General features: G+C 40.0%; 1 protein-coding gene across 1 annotated transcript in view; it reads left to right on the forward strand.

Moving 5' to 3' along the window:
* The window catches only part of enox2 (ecto-NOX disulfide-thiol exchanger 2), a 93,373-nt gene that overhangs the window by 23,932 nt on the left and 49,927 nt on the right, over positions 1-19,514 (forward strand). Inside the window, exon 3 of the mRNA XM_068740354.1 lies at positions 11,691-11,834. Within this exon, the coding sequence (XP_068596455.1) occupies positions 11,691-11,834 (144 nt within the window). The remainder of the gene's footprint in view (positions 1-11,690; positions 11,835-19,514) is intronic.

The following is a 19,514-nucleotide window of genomic DNA, read 5'->3' on the forward strand; positions in this document are numbered from 1 at the left end:
ATGTTGACAGCAGCAACAGTTCAACGTGCCACCACTTCAGGGACTTCAGCCATATGTCTGACAGAGCTCGTCATTTATAATCACTTTCAAGATAAGCAACCATGTAGGGATACTTTAAAATTGGAGTTAAGGACTCTGCAGTAGGCTCAGGATCGACATGAAAGATGAAGTCAGCCGTCGGGCCTTATTTTACATTTCTGAGCAATGTAAAAGGAGGGATCGGGGTAGCATTGGCTGTGCGCTAAACCCGGATGACAGATCGTTTGAGTCGTGGAGGATAGAGAAGCAGTTTCAAGAAGATGGATTATGCTGTTTACCAGGGAGTTGCTTGACAAACTTTTCTGCATTTTCAGTTCTGCTCTCAAAATGACTTGGTGAAAATGTCCGTCCTCTACATTGGCCTCAGTGTTATGTATGATCTGGAATCCCATGTAAGAGGACAGAGCAAATATTGGAGGCATGCGATCTAGATTTGATATGGACTATTTGTCATGCTTCGGATTTGTATGCACTCATTTATCCATCATTTATTCCAGCCGCATATTCTCATGTTGAATTGTATTCTAGTCCACTTTGCTTTGGTATACGTTAATCTAGTCTGACTCTTTTATATTGCATGCTTTCTTCACATGTTTCTCAAGAAGCCCCACTAAGAAATGAAGGGCTTTCATCACTGAGAAATGAAGGGCTTCCGATTTTGAAATCGATACAGGAAGTGATTGTATTAACAGTGTAGTGCACTAAGAAGAGAAGGAAATGTGAGGAAACCCAATCCTGCTTCATACTAAAATATGACCAGTTGTGCAGTACTTATTAATCGGCGGGGGGGGGGGGGGGGGGGGGGGTTGGAGCTAAAGGCCTTCATGTCATAATCACTGCCATTAATTTACCAGTCACTTTAATGAAAATGGTAAACATCTGATTAACAAAATGGTTTCTGTTTCATTTTCTCATCAATGAACTGCTCATTTAGCTAAAGTGGAAGCAGTAACTCATGACTGCACAATGGATGCTTTTTTCCCTTAGATTTAAGACTCATTTTGTTGAACTAACTATAAATTATCATTGGCGAGTTAACAATCACTCAGACCGTTGGGATTTTTCTGATTATCGAAGCTTAACAACTCAACTCTCTGGCTAACACAGAGGACTTGTGTTTGCGTCTGTGCTTTTCCATTGCAGGATTCCATAGCTGTACATTTTGTGTGTGGATACTCATGTTGCTTCATCGTGACCGTCTGCTAGCGGGCAGAGGAGGACAACTCTCTGGTTAAAACGGTTAGACCGGAAAAATCACACCTTCCAGGCAATGTTTCACTCCCTAGAGACAGAGCGAACCAGAGTTTCTGTTTTTACGGTTTTCTGAGAAGCAATTGGAAGTAGCACAACATGAAAAGTGATGGATCACCCGCAGGATGTAGGACACTACGGCTGTACGTCTCTGGAGTTACCTGTGTACACGGCTGCTTTGGAGACCGTGTTGCAGACTTAAAACTGGATGATGGATTGATCCAGTAATTCAGAAGTTTATGTGAGAGCTGCTTTGTGTATGGATCTTGATGTTTTCCCCTTTAAACATAATTATATATATATATATGCATTTGCATAAGTCACACAGCAAATGTGTGTTTGTTTCAGGAAATCTCATGACATCTTTACACATGTGCAGCTGTCCTGTGAATATATGGCTTTTCAGGATGTAAGTATCTTGGTTAAAGTCTGACTTTTCCAAACGCTCATTCTTTTAGCATGTTCCCAATGGAGAGAAACCAGAGCTTGTGGTTCAGTGGTTTGCTCCGGAGGACAGGGCTGTCTACAGAGATTGCTTGTCTGGAAAGCTGCCATGGCTTTATGGTCATAGAGACCAGGAGCCTAGATTTACATTGCTCTTCCTTTGGGAAGAAGGAATGGCTTAAGGGAGGAAGAGGGGCGGCACTGGGTGAACAGAATGTATCTGTAAATGCATTATTAATAGAGTAGAAGAGGATCTCCGTATGCTGTTTGTCTAATGTGGGCATTTTGTCTCTCACTTAAAGAAAGTGCTGTCATGGGTCAGGGCAGATGCTTGAGCAAGACTTTTAAGACTTTAAGGTCGTAGTACAGGAGACTCAAACTTATTTCATCCAAACTTGCATCTCCCTGCAATTAAAGTAGGAAAGTCTTTGAGAAACTCTTCTGTTAATATGAAATATCTAATGTGTGAGCTTGGCCTTAGCTCTCTGTGGAAAATAAAAGAAAGAGTTTGGATAACCCAGAAAAGTTTCCTTTTGTTTTTGGTAAATTTCATTTGTGCTCTTCCTTTCAATTTTTATATCTACGAACTTACCCTCATAGACCCCAATTCGGATGAACCATTTCATGGCACTATAAATATATAAATCGGGCAATCAGAGTAAAGGGTACGGAAACACACCAAGAGCTATAGGTGAAATGTCACTGTACCAAACGGCTGTTCTTTCAGTTTATGTATTTCACTTATAAAGTGTTCTATGAACTGTTGGAAAACCTTGACTCTACTTGAGCAAAAAAAACAAAAAAACGTTTTGTAGAAATCACAGTATTTACTATGCAGGTAATTTCACAGAAAAGGAAAACTGACTTGCGCTCTCAAACCCGCACCATTCATGGCATACTTCAACATGACTCCATCTACAGACGTATCTCAAGAATAAATATTGTAAATGTTTCCCAGATTGATTGAAATGCACGTCCCTAGTTTCCTGACCTGCATTAAATTTTTCTTTTCTTTTTTTTTTTATTGCAGCACCGCTAGCAAAATGTATCAATCAATAAAGCATCTACATGCTGTTTGACCTCTGTGTTTGCACTGGCAAACTAATTTTTTATTTACGTTTTGCCCCTCATAGTCCAGCCGACTTCCTCTACTGCTGTTTGTCAGGAAGGTTATTTAGATGATCTGTCTGAGATGTTTAATGTCGTTTAATGTTCTTGCAGGCTGCGACCTTAGGGGCAAATGCTGACAACAGCTGACTTAACATCATGGCTCTGAACACAGCCATTACAGACAGCGGGGTAATTGGATTCACAAATCAGCTATGGATCTGGGTTTATAGTGGCACCGGACTTTATGGGTCATATTTCAGTGAGTGCTGGGCAGTTTGTCAAAGACGGGAATTGGTAACGAGAGCCTGGTGTAGGATGGAGCCTCAGAGGAATCATCCAAGCTCCTCGGATGAAGGAGAGAAACTAGAGAGTTTGTAAAGGCGCGTGTGTAACTTGAAACCTGTGCCCATGCAAGCTAACTGATAGCTCTTGGGTTTAATTGACTGAAATATTAGCAGCGTCTCTTTGTCTTTACCGTCTTGTATTATACAGCGTTTTTACAGCGTTTATACAGCGTTTATACAGAGTACAGTTGTTGTGGTTCATAAAAAACATAAGGCTGACTTAATCACCTTACGATGGATCACACACTTATCCTCAAATAGGAATCAGAACAATGGCCTGTCATTGGAAGCTAAGAACGGCTACCAACTGGAAATAGCTGTTGTAGAAAGTCCTTTATTTTTCAGTGTAAATATTTCAGAGCCACATATGTGTTCATTGCCAGTAAAATAATTTCAAATACAAATAGTTCAATGCTAATGTGTAATATTTCAGTCCATGTTTTTGTTTCAATGCCAACCTTTTATTTTAATGCCAAAAATTCACTCACTCTTCTGGCCCAATCTGCTGGCTCTCGATGTAAAGGCCCAGCTGGCGGTGCCAGATAATGACATATAAGCTTGATGGGCTGTGGCCCTGTTCCATTATTTTTGTAGTAATTGTTTGAGATTTCAAGAATTCATTTTATAAGTTGTTGTTTTTTAAACTTCATGCACATTACACAGATTGTACCAGTCGTTACATCATTTTTTTGACAATACTATATTGTTTCTTCCTTAATGTTATTTCACTTAATCCAAGCTGGAGCTAACCCATAAGCATGTCGAGGGTGAGGTATACAGTAGCTAGAAAAATATAAATAAATCCAGGAAGTGCTGCACTAATAACCTTACTTCAGACATTGGTCCCTGCCCTGGCATGTGTCTAATGTATTACATTTCTTCATGGATATTTGCTTGAAATGAAAATATGGTTCTTTGTTCATTACATTGGTTTAATGGCCTCTGCTGGGCTTGGTTGCCTTCTCTATAACTGAATAAGTGTGATCTATAAACTGGCTAATTGCCTTTGTCCTGATTGCTTCCGTGACCTGGCAAATGGCCTGACTGGAAGGGTCATTTCCTGTCCCATTTCTCTGACATGTCATCTGGGAGACTCTGCAACAAAGAGAAAATATGATATTATTGCAGTAGTATTTTTTTCTTTCTAAAGATTATTTCTCAAATTATTGCAGCTACTCCCTTGAGAGGAGCACATGGACTGTGCAAGCTGCTCTATGTAAAATGATTTCAAAAGCAGCCTGCAGATGGTTATTTGAGCACTTAGGAACGTCATGCGATCTCTATTTGTGACACGGTCCACTAAATCCGTACGAGAAGAGAGTTCAACTGTTTTCATAGCCTTGGCTTATGTGGCATTATAGCTCTAGAACAAAACGGTAAGAAGGACTCTTATTGAAGTTTAGACTTCATTCATTGACATAATCGTCTGCTCTCAGAATAAACTGATTCATAATGTTGATATTTTTCATGCTCCAGTTTTGATATATTGCCAAATGGATGACAGGAAGCAAGATTAATTAATTAATAGTCTGTTTTTTGTTTTTTTCATACCACAGTACTCGGACAGCACTGTCAGCCGAAAGCTGTGGTCACAGCTAGGCAGCAGTAGAGGGTGTTTCACCCGTTGAATGTCCAAAAGTGGTCAAACCTAGTCATTGGCAGGCTGCGATAGACAGCAGTGATTATCAGCTGGCCCCTGGGCCACATCTGGTCTATAGAAAGTTGTGAATTAATTAAATAAATTGGATTCATCAATTTAATTCAGAAAATGTGCACGTCCAATGCCAAAAAAGTGCTGGCATTAATCTTGCATCTCCCGATATGTTGCTGCACCTCCTTCAGCACGGTTGGCTTCTCACTACGCATTAAGAGTTTGATGCATTACTGTTCTTCCTACAGTGACACGCTTTGTTCGTGAAGTTTCCACCAGGGATCACATTAAAAGATGATTCACTTTACCATTTGTCACTATTTTTCTGTCTTTTAAATGAGTCGTCGCTTAGCTTTAGCACGCACCAGTGGAAACCGAAGACATCTGGATAAATCAAACAGATCGTTGCGTTTCTGGGTGGGTGTTTACCTGACTGAGTGCAACCTGGTGTGACTCCCAACTGTTCGACTGAAACAACTGTTTCCCAAAGGAAAACAAATATGTTATTTTGAATTCTTGCACCCCTTGTTTTGGGATATTTGCTGTATCTAAGCCTTAAATTTCAGCGTGCCAGTTTTTCCTGATGTTTTCTCTGGTCATTAAAGGCTGGCGTGTCTTTTGGTTCACTAGATAATTCCTTCAGTTTGAAGGGCAGGATCTCACTCTGTCGTCTTATGACTTGTACCTTTTTTTTTAACTCGCAAGGTCCATCATGTGTTGATTATGCTGATACACTCGGGACAATTGCAATGCTTCTAGTCAAAGGGACAGTGCATCAACAAATGCAAACGAGACACACTGACTGTTAACTCTGATCCAAACCACTTATTTTAAGGCTCAAACATCAAGTGCCAGTAAAATTACACAATTCAGCCATATCTATATACGCATCACGATCTTTGCCTGCACTTTATGAGTCCACTGTTACTGTGAACAATTACTGGATGTACAAAATCAAGTCCAATTGATGTTCCCCTCAACATTTGAACAGGAAATCAGATTTTACTAAATGTTTTTTAAACGACACATGCATATTAATAAGCAGTTATAACAAGACAGCATGCGTGTCCCTCACGGCAGTGAAGATTGACAACAAACTTCCTAATAAGGACTTTGTTTAGCATTCTGGACTAAAATTGAGAGTTCCAGCAGATTGGGAGTGACAAATAGCCACCTGGTAGTTAGTTATTTTATTAAGGCTTGTATGGTAGGTAACAGAATTCTGCTGTCTTTGTAGAATTGTCACTCAGGGGTTGTGATCGCCATTCACTCAGTCATTGCGATGAGGAGGAGAGAGGAAGCGGAACAAGCAAACAATACAGACAACTAGGGATCATTTTTGTTTCATGTTTTAATTGACCTCGGGAGGAATATGGTCTCGTATCTACTCGTTGAAAGTCAATCTAACAACTATCTAAAAACTACAAACGTTGGGGTAAAATGAAATAGTGCTTTATTGACAATCATACAGGAAACAAAATTGCCATTTAAATTAGGAGTGACTTTTGCCTTCTTCTAAAGGAGAAATCTTTGCATTTATAATGGTGTCATTGGATCGAGCGGTTTAGTAAGCATCACTTCAGCTACTTACTGGAGACGCACACTTGGTCAGCCAAAGTGTGCGTCTCCAGCCTCATAGAGACTCTACTTTGCATATCAGCAGTCATAGCAACTAATGTTTGGCGTGCGAAGAGTGGACTTACACTTGGGCCAGTCGTCGTTTAAAGAAGTTCATTCATTCATTCCCAGCCAGCCGTGGCTGTACAAAGCTCACAAGCCATGCTATGGTTGAAATACATCAGAGCCAGTCGTCGTTCTTTAACCATTCCTCTGGAATGCAATAACACAATGATATTGGCTTGATTTTTCCCTAACAGGCTGCAAAGGGAGTCGTGAGCGTGACTGAAGTCTTCAACGTAAGCTTGTTTCTACCAATCGTGACACATGCATTTGCTATGTAAATGGTACTATGAGTGCTCATGAAGCCAAGGTATTCTTGTCTTCTCTGACCAAACACCTTATGAATCACATTAGGCTGCCTTTCAAAGGAGAGGACAGGTGGTGACTTGGACTTTCTGGTGCCTTGGCGACCATAGAAGGGAACATTTCTCTTGGGAGCGTCCTAGATTTTAACTTGATTGCCTGCTAATGTGAGCTTCTTGTTGACTCAATTCTCCAACGTTAAGCATTGCTTTCAGAACAATGTCCGTGCTTAAGCTAACACATGATGTCGGCAACTTCCGTGTTGTCTCAACACATACTCGTGCTTTCTCACACACTGAAAAATGCATACAGGATTTTGAGAGGGAAAGTGAATTAGACGGCCAAGCAAAAATTCCTTGCAAGTTTAATGGAAATGAGATGAGTGGTATGAGTGATTAAAATAAATCAACCCTCAGTAAATTCCTTGAGGCTTGATGGAATAACAGATGGGACCTGAGGAGAAATTTCTTCCTCATCACTGATGTCATGAACAGTCATGACATAATTATAGGAGGCACAGGCTCGTAGGCACGCTTGCAAACCTGAGCTTGCAGTTAAAGCACAGCTGGAAATACTGACGAACAAAATGCAGAAAATAAGTACCGATGTTTTGCACTTTGTATGTCGTATTCTATTGATTTAGATAAGATTTATATTTTTGGTGGAACATGCACAATAAGATGTCAGTGCAACATCATTGAAGCGATTCAACATGTTTTTGTTTCTCTGAAGCAAACATTTATTTATTTTTTTACATTTTGAGCAGCCTGGAAAAATAAGAGTCCTTTCTTTTTAACAAATAGCTGTAAAATGGCATCATCTTTTAATATTACCCTTAACTGAATTTATATTTGTAATATATGAATATCTGCTATCAGATTGGTATGCAAATATAGTTCATATGTTATATGATGTTATCTGCTTTGTGAATACAACACAAAGGACTGAGATAAATGATTTGCACCTCAAGATTCACACGTGATGTCAAATGGCTCAGATCACTTCATGACATTTTTGATTCCACAACAACAACAAAAAGACAAGCCACTCTGAAACTCCCACAGAATGATTACTGGCCACGGCTTGCATTGGTGATCGCTCATTAAGCCAGGCCTGAAATATCAAAGTGAGAAACAAAGCAGGATTTTCATGGTCCACAATTTGGTTTTTGTTAAAGCCTAACAAATTGCGCACCTGTTCAAGGAATGGTATTGCCCATCCATTTCTTGTTTGAACTGCTTTTGCCATTGCTATTAATACGGAGGAGGTGAAAAGCTTGGCTAATAGCCTTATGAGAATGCCACAGCTGCTTGGCAGGCCTTTCCATCCACTGCTAAGACACACCAGTTAGACACCTACTTTATCCATCTGCTAAGGGCCCTCGTCGGATGACAGGAAAATGCCTGTTTGCATTTGTGTCCCTGTTATTGTAAGTTGGACTGTTTTGATTGACACTCCAGCCTAAGAATAGCTTAATATCTCAATTAAATTTTGGTGACTGATCTGTCTAGAGATGCATAGCTTTACCATGCCTCAGAGCTGTTACTGTTGCACTAATCACCATTGCATCATGGTTTTGAATGTTACATTAATGTTACTTTTAATTGTATTAGAATAAATATAATGCTCTCGAGACCACTGAATGAATTACAAGTGCTATAGCAAGAACTTGAGTGAATGTCAAAATGCTTTTATTGAACCAAAGTTAAACTGACCCTGGAATAATGTGCAGCACCGCCAGGAGCCTCTCAGAGGCACAAAAAAGTGATGGAATATTTTTTCCCCCCAATTGACTTCATGAACAGTTTTGGTGACTCATGATTTCTTTAACTTCGTTTTGTAAGGTCATCATTTGCTTCCTTCGCATCCTAAAATATTTGTAGAATTTCAGTATGAGGACAAGCCCCTTAAGATGAACCTTCTCATTTTCATGAGGTGGGTTCTTCTTATTATTATTAATATTATTAATCTGATTATTTATTATCAGGAGTTGCTCTTGCTTGTTCTGTTTCAAAATTTAGCAATTTTATATTGTATAATCAAACATAAATGAGATTGCTGGTTAGCAGTCTAATTGCAACAGGGTAGCAAGTGGAACTTGAGTGAAATGCCAACTCTTTTCCACTAATACAATATTTCTGTGCCATTTATAGACATAACTGTCTACACTAACAAAAAAGTAGCAATGGGATTTTGAAATCTCAAATAACAAACTTCAGTATGCCACAGACTCTTATGGGAAATGTGGGCGGTGTGCACAGCTCCAGTTTTACACACACTTGGTGCACAAGGTGTGTGTGTGTGTGTGTGTGTGTGTGTTTACTGTCCAGACAACAGCATAAATAAATACTTGAGGCTACGGTAACGCCCGTGAGACAATGCCAGGCACAGCTGAGTCCAGTGCAGACAGCTGAATATATTTAAAGGGAGCATGCAATATCGCTATTGAACTCATACACATTACAATACCTAATACGAAAGAGATTCCCTTTGGCAATGCCTCAAACGTCTCAGTTATTGTTTGATTCACATTCTTCACATGACCTTTTTTATGTCGGTGCAATCTGCTTATTCTGTAATTTCGATGGTGTTTTAAGAGCAATTAAGTAAAACTAACTTTTAAGACCATCCCCAGGTGTGAGCTTGTTCATGTCAGTTTCAGTTTATGCACTTGTACTGTCCTTCAGAAATATGTCAATTATAGGCATATGGCTTTTGCCCCGTCTATGTGGCTTTAGGATCTTAAAGATGGCGTACTCAAAGTGGCCTGGATGACTTTGACCAACAGTACCCGCATATCCAGGATCGTTTCCCTGTGATGCTCCGTGCTGAGTTTGGATATGTTACTGATTAATTACTAACTCCCAGGACCAGACATGCGCTTGGCTCAGTTCAAGACATTCATGGCAGATGGCTTGGCAGTCAACATGATGCAGAAGATGGATCTACAGCTTGAGCCACGGCCCTAACGGCTACTATTTTCACTGTTGACACGAACCCAACTGTAGGAGATTTCCTGTGACAATACACAGAACTCTCACATGGACAAATCAGAAATGTTCCATTGCGTTGATGAGCTTGGAACACCTTCTTGAATAGTTTCTTTGCAGCAGTAAATTATGTTTTAAGAGAAAAATGAATTTAAACTGTCATAAAATGTTTTAGCTTTCATTGAGGCTTGCAGAATTTATCCGTGTGAGATGGAAATGTTGAATCCTTTTCTCAGCATTTTGAATTGTTTTTACTTATTCTCATGGATTATGCATTATTATATCATTAAAATATATTGTTTTACATGGAAACCACACCCATCTAAATGAAAGTATTCCTAAAATTGAAGCGTTTAAATATAAGATGAAGAAAATGGATCTTACAGAACACAGATAAAAGTGAAACTCCTTAATTGTGATGTCGGCATTTATAGTACTCGGAAACTAGAGATGAACTCTAACTGATTAGAGTTTCATCAACCTCTGAGCGAGCCACATTAGTTCTGATCTGTTGTACGATAGAGGGAAAACAGATCTTTGCATGAAGAAGTGTCATAAATGTTTCATGAATATAGACCAAATCTCCGCGGGACCCTGCTCTGCGCTTGTATACAAATACGTAATTCTTGGACGAGGAGAATAGCAGATATAATAAGCAGAAAACGCAAGTCAAGTCATTTATTGTGACTCCAGAGCCATCTCAAATGTATTTTTGTTTTCACTTGTTATGGATGGACATGAACGTTATCGTTGAGATAACAGCGGGCAAAATAGAAATGCTAGAGAGAGAGCTTATCTCATTTGAAGCGGTCTGATATATGGGTTTCATTTTACAGAATGTCCGCAGCTCAATTTTTCATGTCGTGCTAAAACTACCTTTTCACAAATGCGTTGATGTTTTTGTTGAAAAGTTTTTTTTTTGTGGTGCACTAAATTTCTCTACATTCAGAGCATTTATTTTTATAGTTTATGCTCCCTGATTTTTCAAATTGCCATATATTCACTTATTGTTTTGACCCTGTTAATTCAGATGTTTTTTAAGGTAGCATCTCAGTGTCTGGCCAAAATATTTGTCTGATTTCTCAATATTTAACTTCTTAAAATATTACATGAGTATTGCATAAAGAGCCTATTTGGCTCTTTTTTATTTCTTTACAGATTAATCTGACAATTGTGTTCTGCATAAACGATTGGTGATTTGGGAATAAAAACATCATAATTACAGTAAGTGGGGGAATGTCTGATTCAATTTCCCAGAGACTGACGTCTTTAAATTTCAGTCCAAAACCGCAAACTTCTCCCATTAGAGAAGCTTGAAGCGTTAAGTTCTCAAAATGACAATTAACTTGAATTGATTTTTAAAGTCTTATATATATATATATATTTAAGGTTAAATTTAGTTTTTTGTGTAAATTTATTCTGTAAGAGAGAACAAGCAAACCTTGAGGTCAGTCTAGCAGAACATATACAGATTTTTGTTCATAGCACATGATCTTCAGTAACACATGAAAGCCGCCTAGTTTTAATGGAACTGTAAAAAAAATAAAATTACAAGTTAGAGTCCAACGGAGAAGATGGAAAATGTTTTTAATTAATGTCATGTGATCTTCAGAGGTTTGAATTACTTAACAGAATCCTATTTCATCCTTTCGAATTTGATTTGAATAAAGTATTTTCCATTGTTCCACTGGTACCATTGTCATGAACATCATAAAACTGTGAAGTCTCAAAGGGTTTTGTACCTGGAAGGCAAAATAGCACTAGAGCCTTGCGTCAGTCTTTTCCGTGCATCCATCCAGTGGCTGTACTCTTCGGTCAGGAGCCATTGCTTTGGACAGTGTGTGCTATAATAAGGCCTTTCATGTGTGTGTCTTCCAGGACTCAACGCTCTCTCCTTTGATCCAGCAACCAACAACGACCCTCTCCAGTTCAACGGTTCCAGTGGGCCTCTGGTGAGTGAGTGTCCTCTGGAAAGCGCGGCTGAGAATAGCAAGAAGAGGAAGAGAGCCAGCCTGCCTCCAGGTACTAACAGCTGACTTGCACCGGCGCTGCAGAATTACTCTGTGCTCTCAAAGCTTTAGTTTCGCCCTCATCCATGTCAAATTTCCAAATGCAGGTGTCGCTGAGATTCCTTTTCCCCCATTTGCTTTCGGAACATCGCATCATAAGCTGGAATGGGAATTGTTGGATAATCCTATCATTTGGTGGCAGGACAGTGAAAGAACATAGCTTAGTTCAGTCTTTGTGGGTTTTTGATTACCTTGCCATGTCCTGAGGCTGTGGGTGTCTGGCCTGTTTGGAGGTCAGGCAGCTGCAGCGGGAATCTGCTCTGCTGAGATTGTGTGCCGGGGCGTCTGTTATGCCGCTATCGCTACCTGCCAATCAGCGCCTTCAGCTTTCCTCCACACAAACACACCAGTCTGGCACTTAAAGAGACACACGCTCGGAGGAAGTGTCTGTCTACATTTGTGTTTTCGCACTGAACCCCGTGCCTTTAATTAATTCCAGTCAGCAGTTGATTTTCTGGTGATTTGTTAAATTAAAGGAAGATTTTCTAATTGAAGAATTAGAGGAAGTGCTGACTAATTAATTGGTTTGTATGTAATAGAAAGAAGAGGGCCTTGAAGACAGATGGGTTATTCCATGTTCTCTGTGTTTTCATCAGTGCAAATTGAACTGAAGTTATATTCCACATTAAAAATGGCTTTATTCAGCATTTTATCCTAAATTCATCTTCACATGGATGAGTTCACGTCGTGAGAAAGTTAATTGACCATGTCAAACTGTAATTGGATAATATGTCAATGATTTTTGTCCAACAAATAACCGGCATCTGTCCAAATGCTTGTTTTTAATGTTGTTGACCACTCACTGCTTCTGCCATTCCATGGCTATTCATTTATATCAGGCTAAATACTGTACTACAAATATTGCTGCATTTATTGTAATCAAATCTCGACTAAATATGTCATGATTCTACTATATTAAAGTGTGCCACTCGGTGCTGGTTTTGGAGCACTTCTCGACTATCATGTTCCATGCTTTGCAATATACCTTGGGCCAATAAGTGGGCAAACATTAATCCAAAGCCGATCATCCTAACATATACAGTATCCTATCTGACCCAGTTGGGTTCAAACCTGCTCACATTTTAGTCTTCACATTTGCAAATGGCTCCATTTCCTCCTGTTTTACGTGACTCTCCGTTAAAGTTTTCAGCCAACTGCGCCAGGAGTAATCAGTGGAGTTAAAACGCTGCAGACTTCTAATTAGTGAGAGAGCATCACCACTTCTGTGGCAAAGAGGAACCTCTCTACTCTGATGTATACCCCCCCCCCCCCCAAAAGAAAAAACCTCCTGTTTCATTTGGGTTTTCTGAACAAAGTCTTGCTGTCTGAAGCCATATACACAAAGAGTGTGAATCACAGGCAATAGTGCAAAATAGCAACAGCAAAGCGTCCCAGATCGCTACAAGGGAACGACTGCTTTCACAGCCCGGGGGAAGAAGCTGTTCCTGAGCCTCGCAGTGCTGCTCCTTATAGTCCTGAACCGCTTCCCTGATGGAAGTGGGACAAACAGTTTGTGGCCCGGGTGGGTGGGGTCTGTGGCGATGCGTCTGGCCTGCCTCTGGACTCTGGAGGTGTAAACAGAGTCCAAATCAGGCAGACGGTGACCCACAATCCCCTGAGCTGTCCTCACCACCTGGGATAGGTCCTTCCTGTCCTGCGCCGTGCAGCTGCCGTACCACACGGTCGCACTGAGACACAGGATGCTCTCTATCGTGGCCTGGTAAAAGTGTGCAAGCAGCACAGAGGAGAGTCCAGCCCGCTTCATCAGAGGAGAGTCCAGCCCGCTTCAGCCTCGAGGGAGCAGCTGCATACTTCAGCAGAACTGTACATCAGCACACTGAATAGTGATTGACATGCATGACGAGCTGCAAAGGGCCTTGCCTCACTTTATTCATCTGGGATGCTTCTGCTTCACTCAGACATAACAGGGCACTTGTCTGTACTGCTGCGCTGAGAGATGTAAAATATATATATATATATATATATAAGCATCAGCATGAAGAATTTGTTTGTGCTATACAGTAGAGCCGTTTCCTGCCCTCTTCCCCAGCAATTCCGTTCATCTATATTTATCTATAATGTCTATTTAATCCTTCTATAATTAAAATGTTGGTCAGCTCCCATTAACTTCAAATTGAGCATGTAGACTTTAGATTTGGAAACAAGCCAAGTATTAAGTTCAATATTAAAGAAACCAAAGAAATCAAGTAAATTAAAGAGGCTTAAAATGCAAAAAGTTGCACATTAACTCAGCCCTTGATATAGATCAGAGGTGTTATTGGTAGTGTGATATGTTGTTTAATTGAAGATGTCAGTCCTACCGATCATTACCGAACAGTAACATGAATAAAGTCTTTTTCCTTTTTTCATTCTTAACGTCCATCAATTTTGATTGTGCTCTCTTGCCGGTCGGGGATTTCGTGCCACTTCACCCCATCCTGCAAAGACTACATGTGCGATCTAAATAATTCACGGTGCCAGAAGGCACTCTGCTATGCTCTCGCTGTAAACCCATGCTAAGGCTAATAGCAAAGCCTTGAGGCAAGACTCAGGCTCTGAAAAGATTGTAGTACATGAACAGCAAAAACAAAAAAAAATCTTCCAGTTTCAGTTTTTGACGTGATTCAAGCACGATTCAAGTTGTTTTTTGCACATCCCATTCTTACCAATACATTGCAATATAAAGTAAAACTTTGTGTAAAATATCCAAAATATTGGATATTTTGGATATCCAAATCCTTTAGCCTGAGAGATGGAGAGGCCCAAGAAAACCCCTAGACAAATGAAATCTGTTCGAGCAGTACGAAATTAATTCCCTGATCCGTTTGTGGCTACTACCCCATTTCTGATTGGGATATGAGCTAATTTCTAATCACATGCAGCATGACTTTCAGGCTACGGTTTTATAATTTGCCAGTATTTCATCATGTTAAAGAAGCGTGCCGTCTTTCTGCTTTGCATGAATACTAAATATTCTATATGTGCGTCTACATGTTTTTTTAGGTTTTATAATGCTTGTTTTCTTAACTTTTCATCTTTTTTTTAAAGTTAATATTTTGGATATTTTACACAAAGTTTTCACTTGGACTGAGCTCGAAATGTGTGAGTTCCAATCTGCATGTCAGCCCCCTTATTCATAGTTTACCTGGTCTCCGAAGGCCTGCATGGATTTCCTCCAGATGCTCTGGCTTCCTTCCACAGTCAACATCCCAAAAATTTGCAAGTCAGGTTAAATTGGTGACTCTAAATTGCCTACAGTTGTGAATTTGTGAGTGAATATTTTTTTATCCGTGCTGTGCGTCTCCACCTCTCACCAACACCTGGGACAGCTTTGAACCATCCGCTAGGCTAAGTGTATTGAATTATTATTTTGATAAAGGGTGGAATCGATGCCAGGAGTACTTGCTGCACTTAGGATTAGTGTTAGTTTTTGTTCAAAACTCCCTCTTCATGTTTTTTTATTTTTTATTTGAACGTGAATATTAGAAAGAGACTCTTTGATAATTTGTCCACACGCAGCTGAAGAACGGCTAGAATCTACACAGCAGTTCCTCTGTACCCTTAGTCAACCCCAACACCTCTGCGTTTTAGTTGAAATACAATCTGTCACTTCCTCTCCATCAGGACATGTTCTCTAATGGAGAAGGCTGGCACTAGGCTTAGGGGCTCTGAGCATTCAATTAAGAATGCAAAGGCTGTTGAAAGGTATTACCTAAAGCGTTTTAATAATACTACCAGCGAACGTCAGATTTTTGCATTTAGAAGACAGCCCAAAAACTACTTTCTCAGATCAAATTACTTTATGAATTATTTATATTTTTATAGGTGAGTGTATTTTGCGTCATGCCTTAAATTAAGCAAAAATGAAAAATCAAGTGGTGTGTTTGGACTACTGGGGGGGGGGTGTATTGCACCCAAATTAGATTCTATCAATGGAGATGTTGACAAAGCATATCATACGGGTTTTAACATGTTCAGTTGTGACTTGAACACAGACTCGAGTAGCCGTTTGTTTTTATTTAAAAGAAAGTCTCAGGGTGAGCAGTTTATGAAATCTCTGTGCTCACAGCAGCATGTCCATTACAGATAGCCTACAAGTCGTCTCTGCTTTCAGTGCCTCTTCCTGCCTCCTCCACTCTTATCCTTCTGCCTTCCTTCTCAGCACCCCCAACCAGTTAAGTGATCCAGCTGCTTCTTATTGCCTGACAATATTACTCTAAACCAGATGCTTAACATGTCTTCTCCCTCTTCTGTCGCTCATTATCCTGCCACATTTCTCTAACACTTCCTGTCACATGACTGCGCGTTTGCCACAAGAAGAAGGGTAGATCATATTGGGGGGGACAAGTAACTCGCCAAGTTTAAACCTTTCCCATTCTTATGTCTGAGTTTCAGGCTGATGGGGACATGGATGCATCACATTGATCGTTATATGATTCAGAATACCTACAAATACACTTCTGGTATCCAGATTTTTGTGTAACAGACACTCTTGATTTTCAGATTAAAATGAAGGTCAACGTCACTGCCACAACCCAGAAGGGTGATGATGGTTATGCACCTGGAGCTCTTTAGTAATTTGAAAGAGCAATCTCCACAAATTAGCAGTTTAGTTTCAACGATAACACAAGGTGTTGTTCCCTTAAATCTTAGCCATTATAGCGATTAATGGTAGGAGAGGGGTGCTGTTACAGATTGGACTCTGCGGACCTTAGGTGGAAGTTGAAGGGGTCTGTCGAATATAACCAAAAAAAACCCAGATGTACATCCTCGAAGCTCATTGGCCGTCAAGAGGCCAGTTTAGGAATATTTGTAGGGTGGCACCCCACCTTACATCATTCTCCAAACCAGAGAGAATGTAGAAAATGGAATTACATGGAGAATATAGTACAAATGTACATTTTGGTATGTTGCAGCAAAGACGGGCATGTTGTACTGCATCGTATGTCCTGACTGGAGAAACAGATAACGTGCATGCGTCTGTTTCTTTGTGCATATTTAACGTGGAAGCACATAAATAATTGTGTTTTCTTTCAACGGAAATGGACTTCTAATGGGCTGCAGACAGACACAAATTGTAGGCGAGTGTTTGTGTGTTTGTTCCAAGATGTTGTATGAAAGACACACTCATGGAGACTTGGCACGATGCCCAGTCATCATTTCTTTAAAATTTTATTTTTGTGTTTGTGGCTATAATCAGTCTGAAACTTCCGTGTTACAGCTGCTCACTGAAGGATCCCTCTGTCAGTCTTCTCTTCTCTTAGATTGAAGATTAAGCTCCATTTAATAACTTATAGCAGAAAAGATAGCGATTGCAATTTTCCATTGGCCTACTACCTCTAGTGTCTTCTTTATTTGTTTGGGTCTGAAAAAGCATCCACAATTCCAATATATTCTGTTTCAGAGTAACAATAAATATTTCACATAACCAAAGATAGAACCAGTGAATAGTTGATTGAAAAATAATAGCAGGCTTTATATATATATTTATATTCCTGACGATTAACTTTTTCCATTCCTTAAATTATTCATCTTCTTCATATGCATACTTTATATCCAACGTTTGTTGTTTTGGAAAAGGTCGTGCAGTGTTTCTGTAAAGTTTGTTGCTCTTCTCTGTGGATCTTGATATTCTCATTTGATTCAGTTCCCGACTGCACTCATCCTGACAAGACTTTATTCATAGATGCAAACATCTCACCGCTCTCTTGCTCCTATGAGGACAAAGTCAAACTAACATCATACAGGTGCCTTTTGTCTGGGACTTGAAGAGCCGGATGGATCAAAAGAACCTCTTTTTTTCTGCAACAGTTCTGCATATTTTGTGCTTTCAAAGTGTAATTACCGGTATATGCTAAGCAAGACCTTTTCTATGACTTATGCTGTTCTGGATCTGCCTAATGCTGTTTCTGTTTTTTAGATACTTCATATCCTTCCTTCTGACAGAGGATATTGTCCTCATGATTCACTTATGATATACTTGCTAATCATAAATTATCAAGTAACCAATTACTTACATCATCTCTACCCTACTCTGTGCTTAAGTAACAGCTTTCATTACATGATATTACAATTGTTATACACACTGTTATGTACACTGTCTTCAGCGGTGTGTTTCATAAAGTCGGCCCCAAAGAAACACTATTTTCCTTTTGAGTTTTTCACCCGTTGCTCCAGTCTCATCAACAGGTTTATTTGTGACTCACTGAAAGTTGTGAAAAGCAGTCGCTGTTAAACGCTTACTTGGAGAACAAGACTTCTGGCAGATCGGTATCCTTTTAGCGCAGGACAAGATAAACTGTCGCATAACGAGGACTATTAAAGAGGGCTTCTGCCATGTATTTTCATCGTTTACAAGGAGCTGCTCGACATGTTTGTAATATGTCACAATAGAAGCAGATGGCTTGTTAAACGACGTGCGATTCCAGCTAGAACGCCATTGTTGGGGTTCCGCTGCTGTTTTGTGCACTGTAAATAAACAAAGGTTGCTCCGAGAAGGGTATTCGTTGCAGTGCCGTGGTCTGATCTTTGACTTAAAAGAGCTTCTGTTTTTCCCACGCCGTTTGTACAAACGTCTATAAATGGGAGGAGTTTAGAGCGAGAGAAGCTGGACCACAAACGTCCTTCAGATGTAAGAAATATCAATTAATCCGTGCACGATCAAAACAACCCGATCAGTACTGTACAACTATACTGTAAGCCAAAACCCTCTGACTGTTTTTTAAGAGATGCAGAAGCCTGTCATTGATTCCTTATAAAATTGATGAACAGATATTTATAAGCAGAAATCCTGCATCCTAATAATCATTCATGTGACGTTGCCCCGAAACGGGAAAAACTAATCTGCACTTCTTCAACTGTAATGACTTTGAGAAACCTGTCTTTTGAAGAAGCATTGCTTCCATTGTTCTCAGTTGCGTGAAGAAAAATGTAATAGCTATTGTCAGCATTTGCATTTACATAGAACACACACCCACACTGGGCCGGTGTGTGTGATGGAAGAAGAAGAAAAAAATCTCATTTTATAGTCGCAAGTGTGACATCTTTCTTTGAGACGTGCTCTTTTTATATCCTGCAGTACCTCCTGCCCTTCTTGTCACCACATCACGGAGTCGGTCGTTATTGTGACAGAAGATTAAAAGAAAGCTCCGTGGATGAAGAGGCGTGGCTTGATAATGGCTTTGGCGACTTCACTGAGCCGTTGACGTTTCCTCACAGCGACTCCCCTGCTTCTAATTGGCTTACGGCTTTACTGATAAGATGCTGTCAGCTGCCGCAGCAGTCGGCGGCAACACCTCGAGAGTTGGCGGGCGGACGAGGCTAAATCCAGAGCGTGAACCTTTGTTTTTCATAGATGGAATTCCGGTCAAAGAATGGCATGCTGGGTATGACAAATGTTTCGTTTGAGAAAATGCTGCATTAAGATGTTAAAAACATGTCTGTTTTTCTCTAACATTCTTGAATTACATCTAGAGTACAGTAAAACATGATTGACAAATTCAGTAAAAAAGTAAACTAAAAGAAACCATGTATTATCGGGTGCATCATAAATGAAAGGATCACATGCGGAAGTGCGTGACCCTAACTGACCCGAGGCCCGAGGGCCCTCAGCAATACCACTGCCAAGAATCTT

The sequence above is a fragment of the Brachionichthys hirsutus genome, chromosome 6 (assembly GCF_040956055.1).
Source record: "Brachionichthys hirsutus isolate HB-005 chromosome 6, CSIRO-AGI_Bhir_v1, whole genome shotgun sequence".
In the NCBI taxonomy this organism is placed as follows: Eukaryota; Metazoa; Chordata; class Actinopteri; order Lophiiformes; family Brachionichthyidae; genus Brachionichthys; species Brachionichthys hirsutus.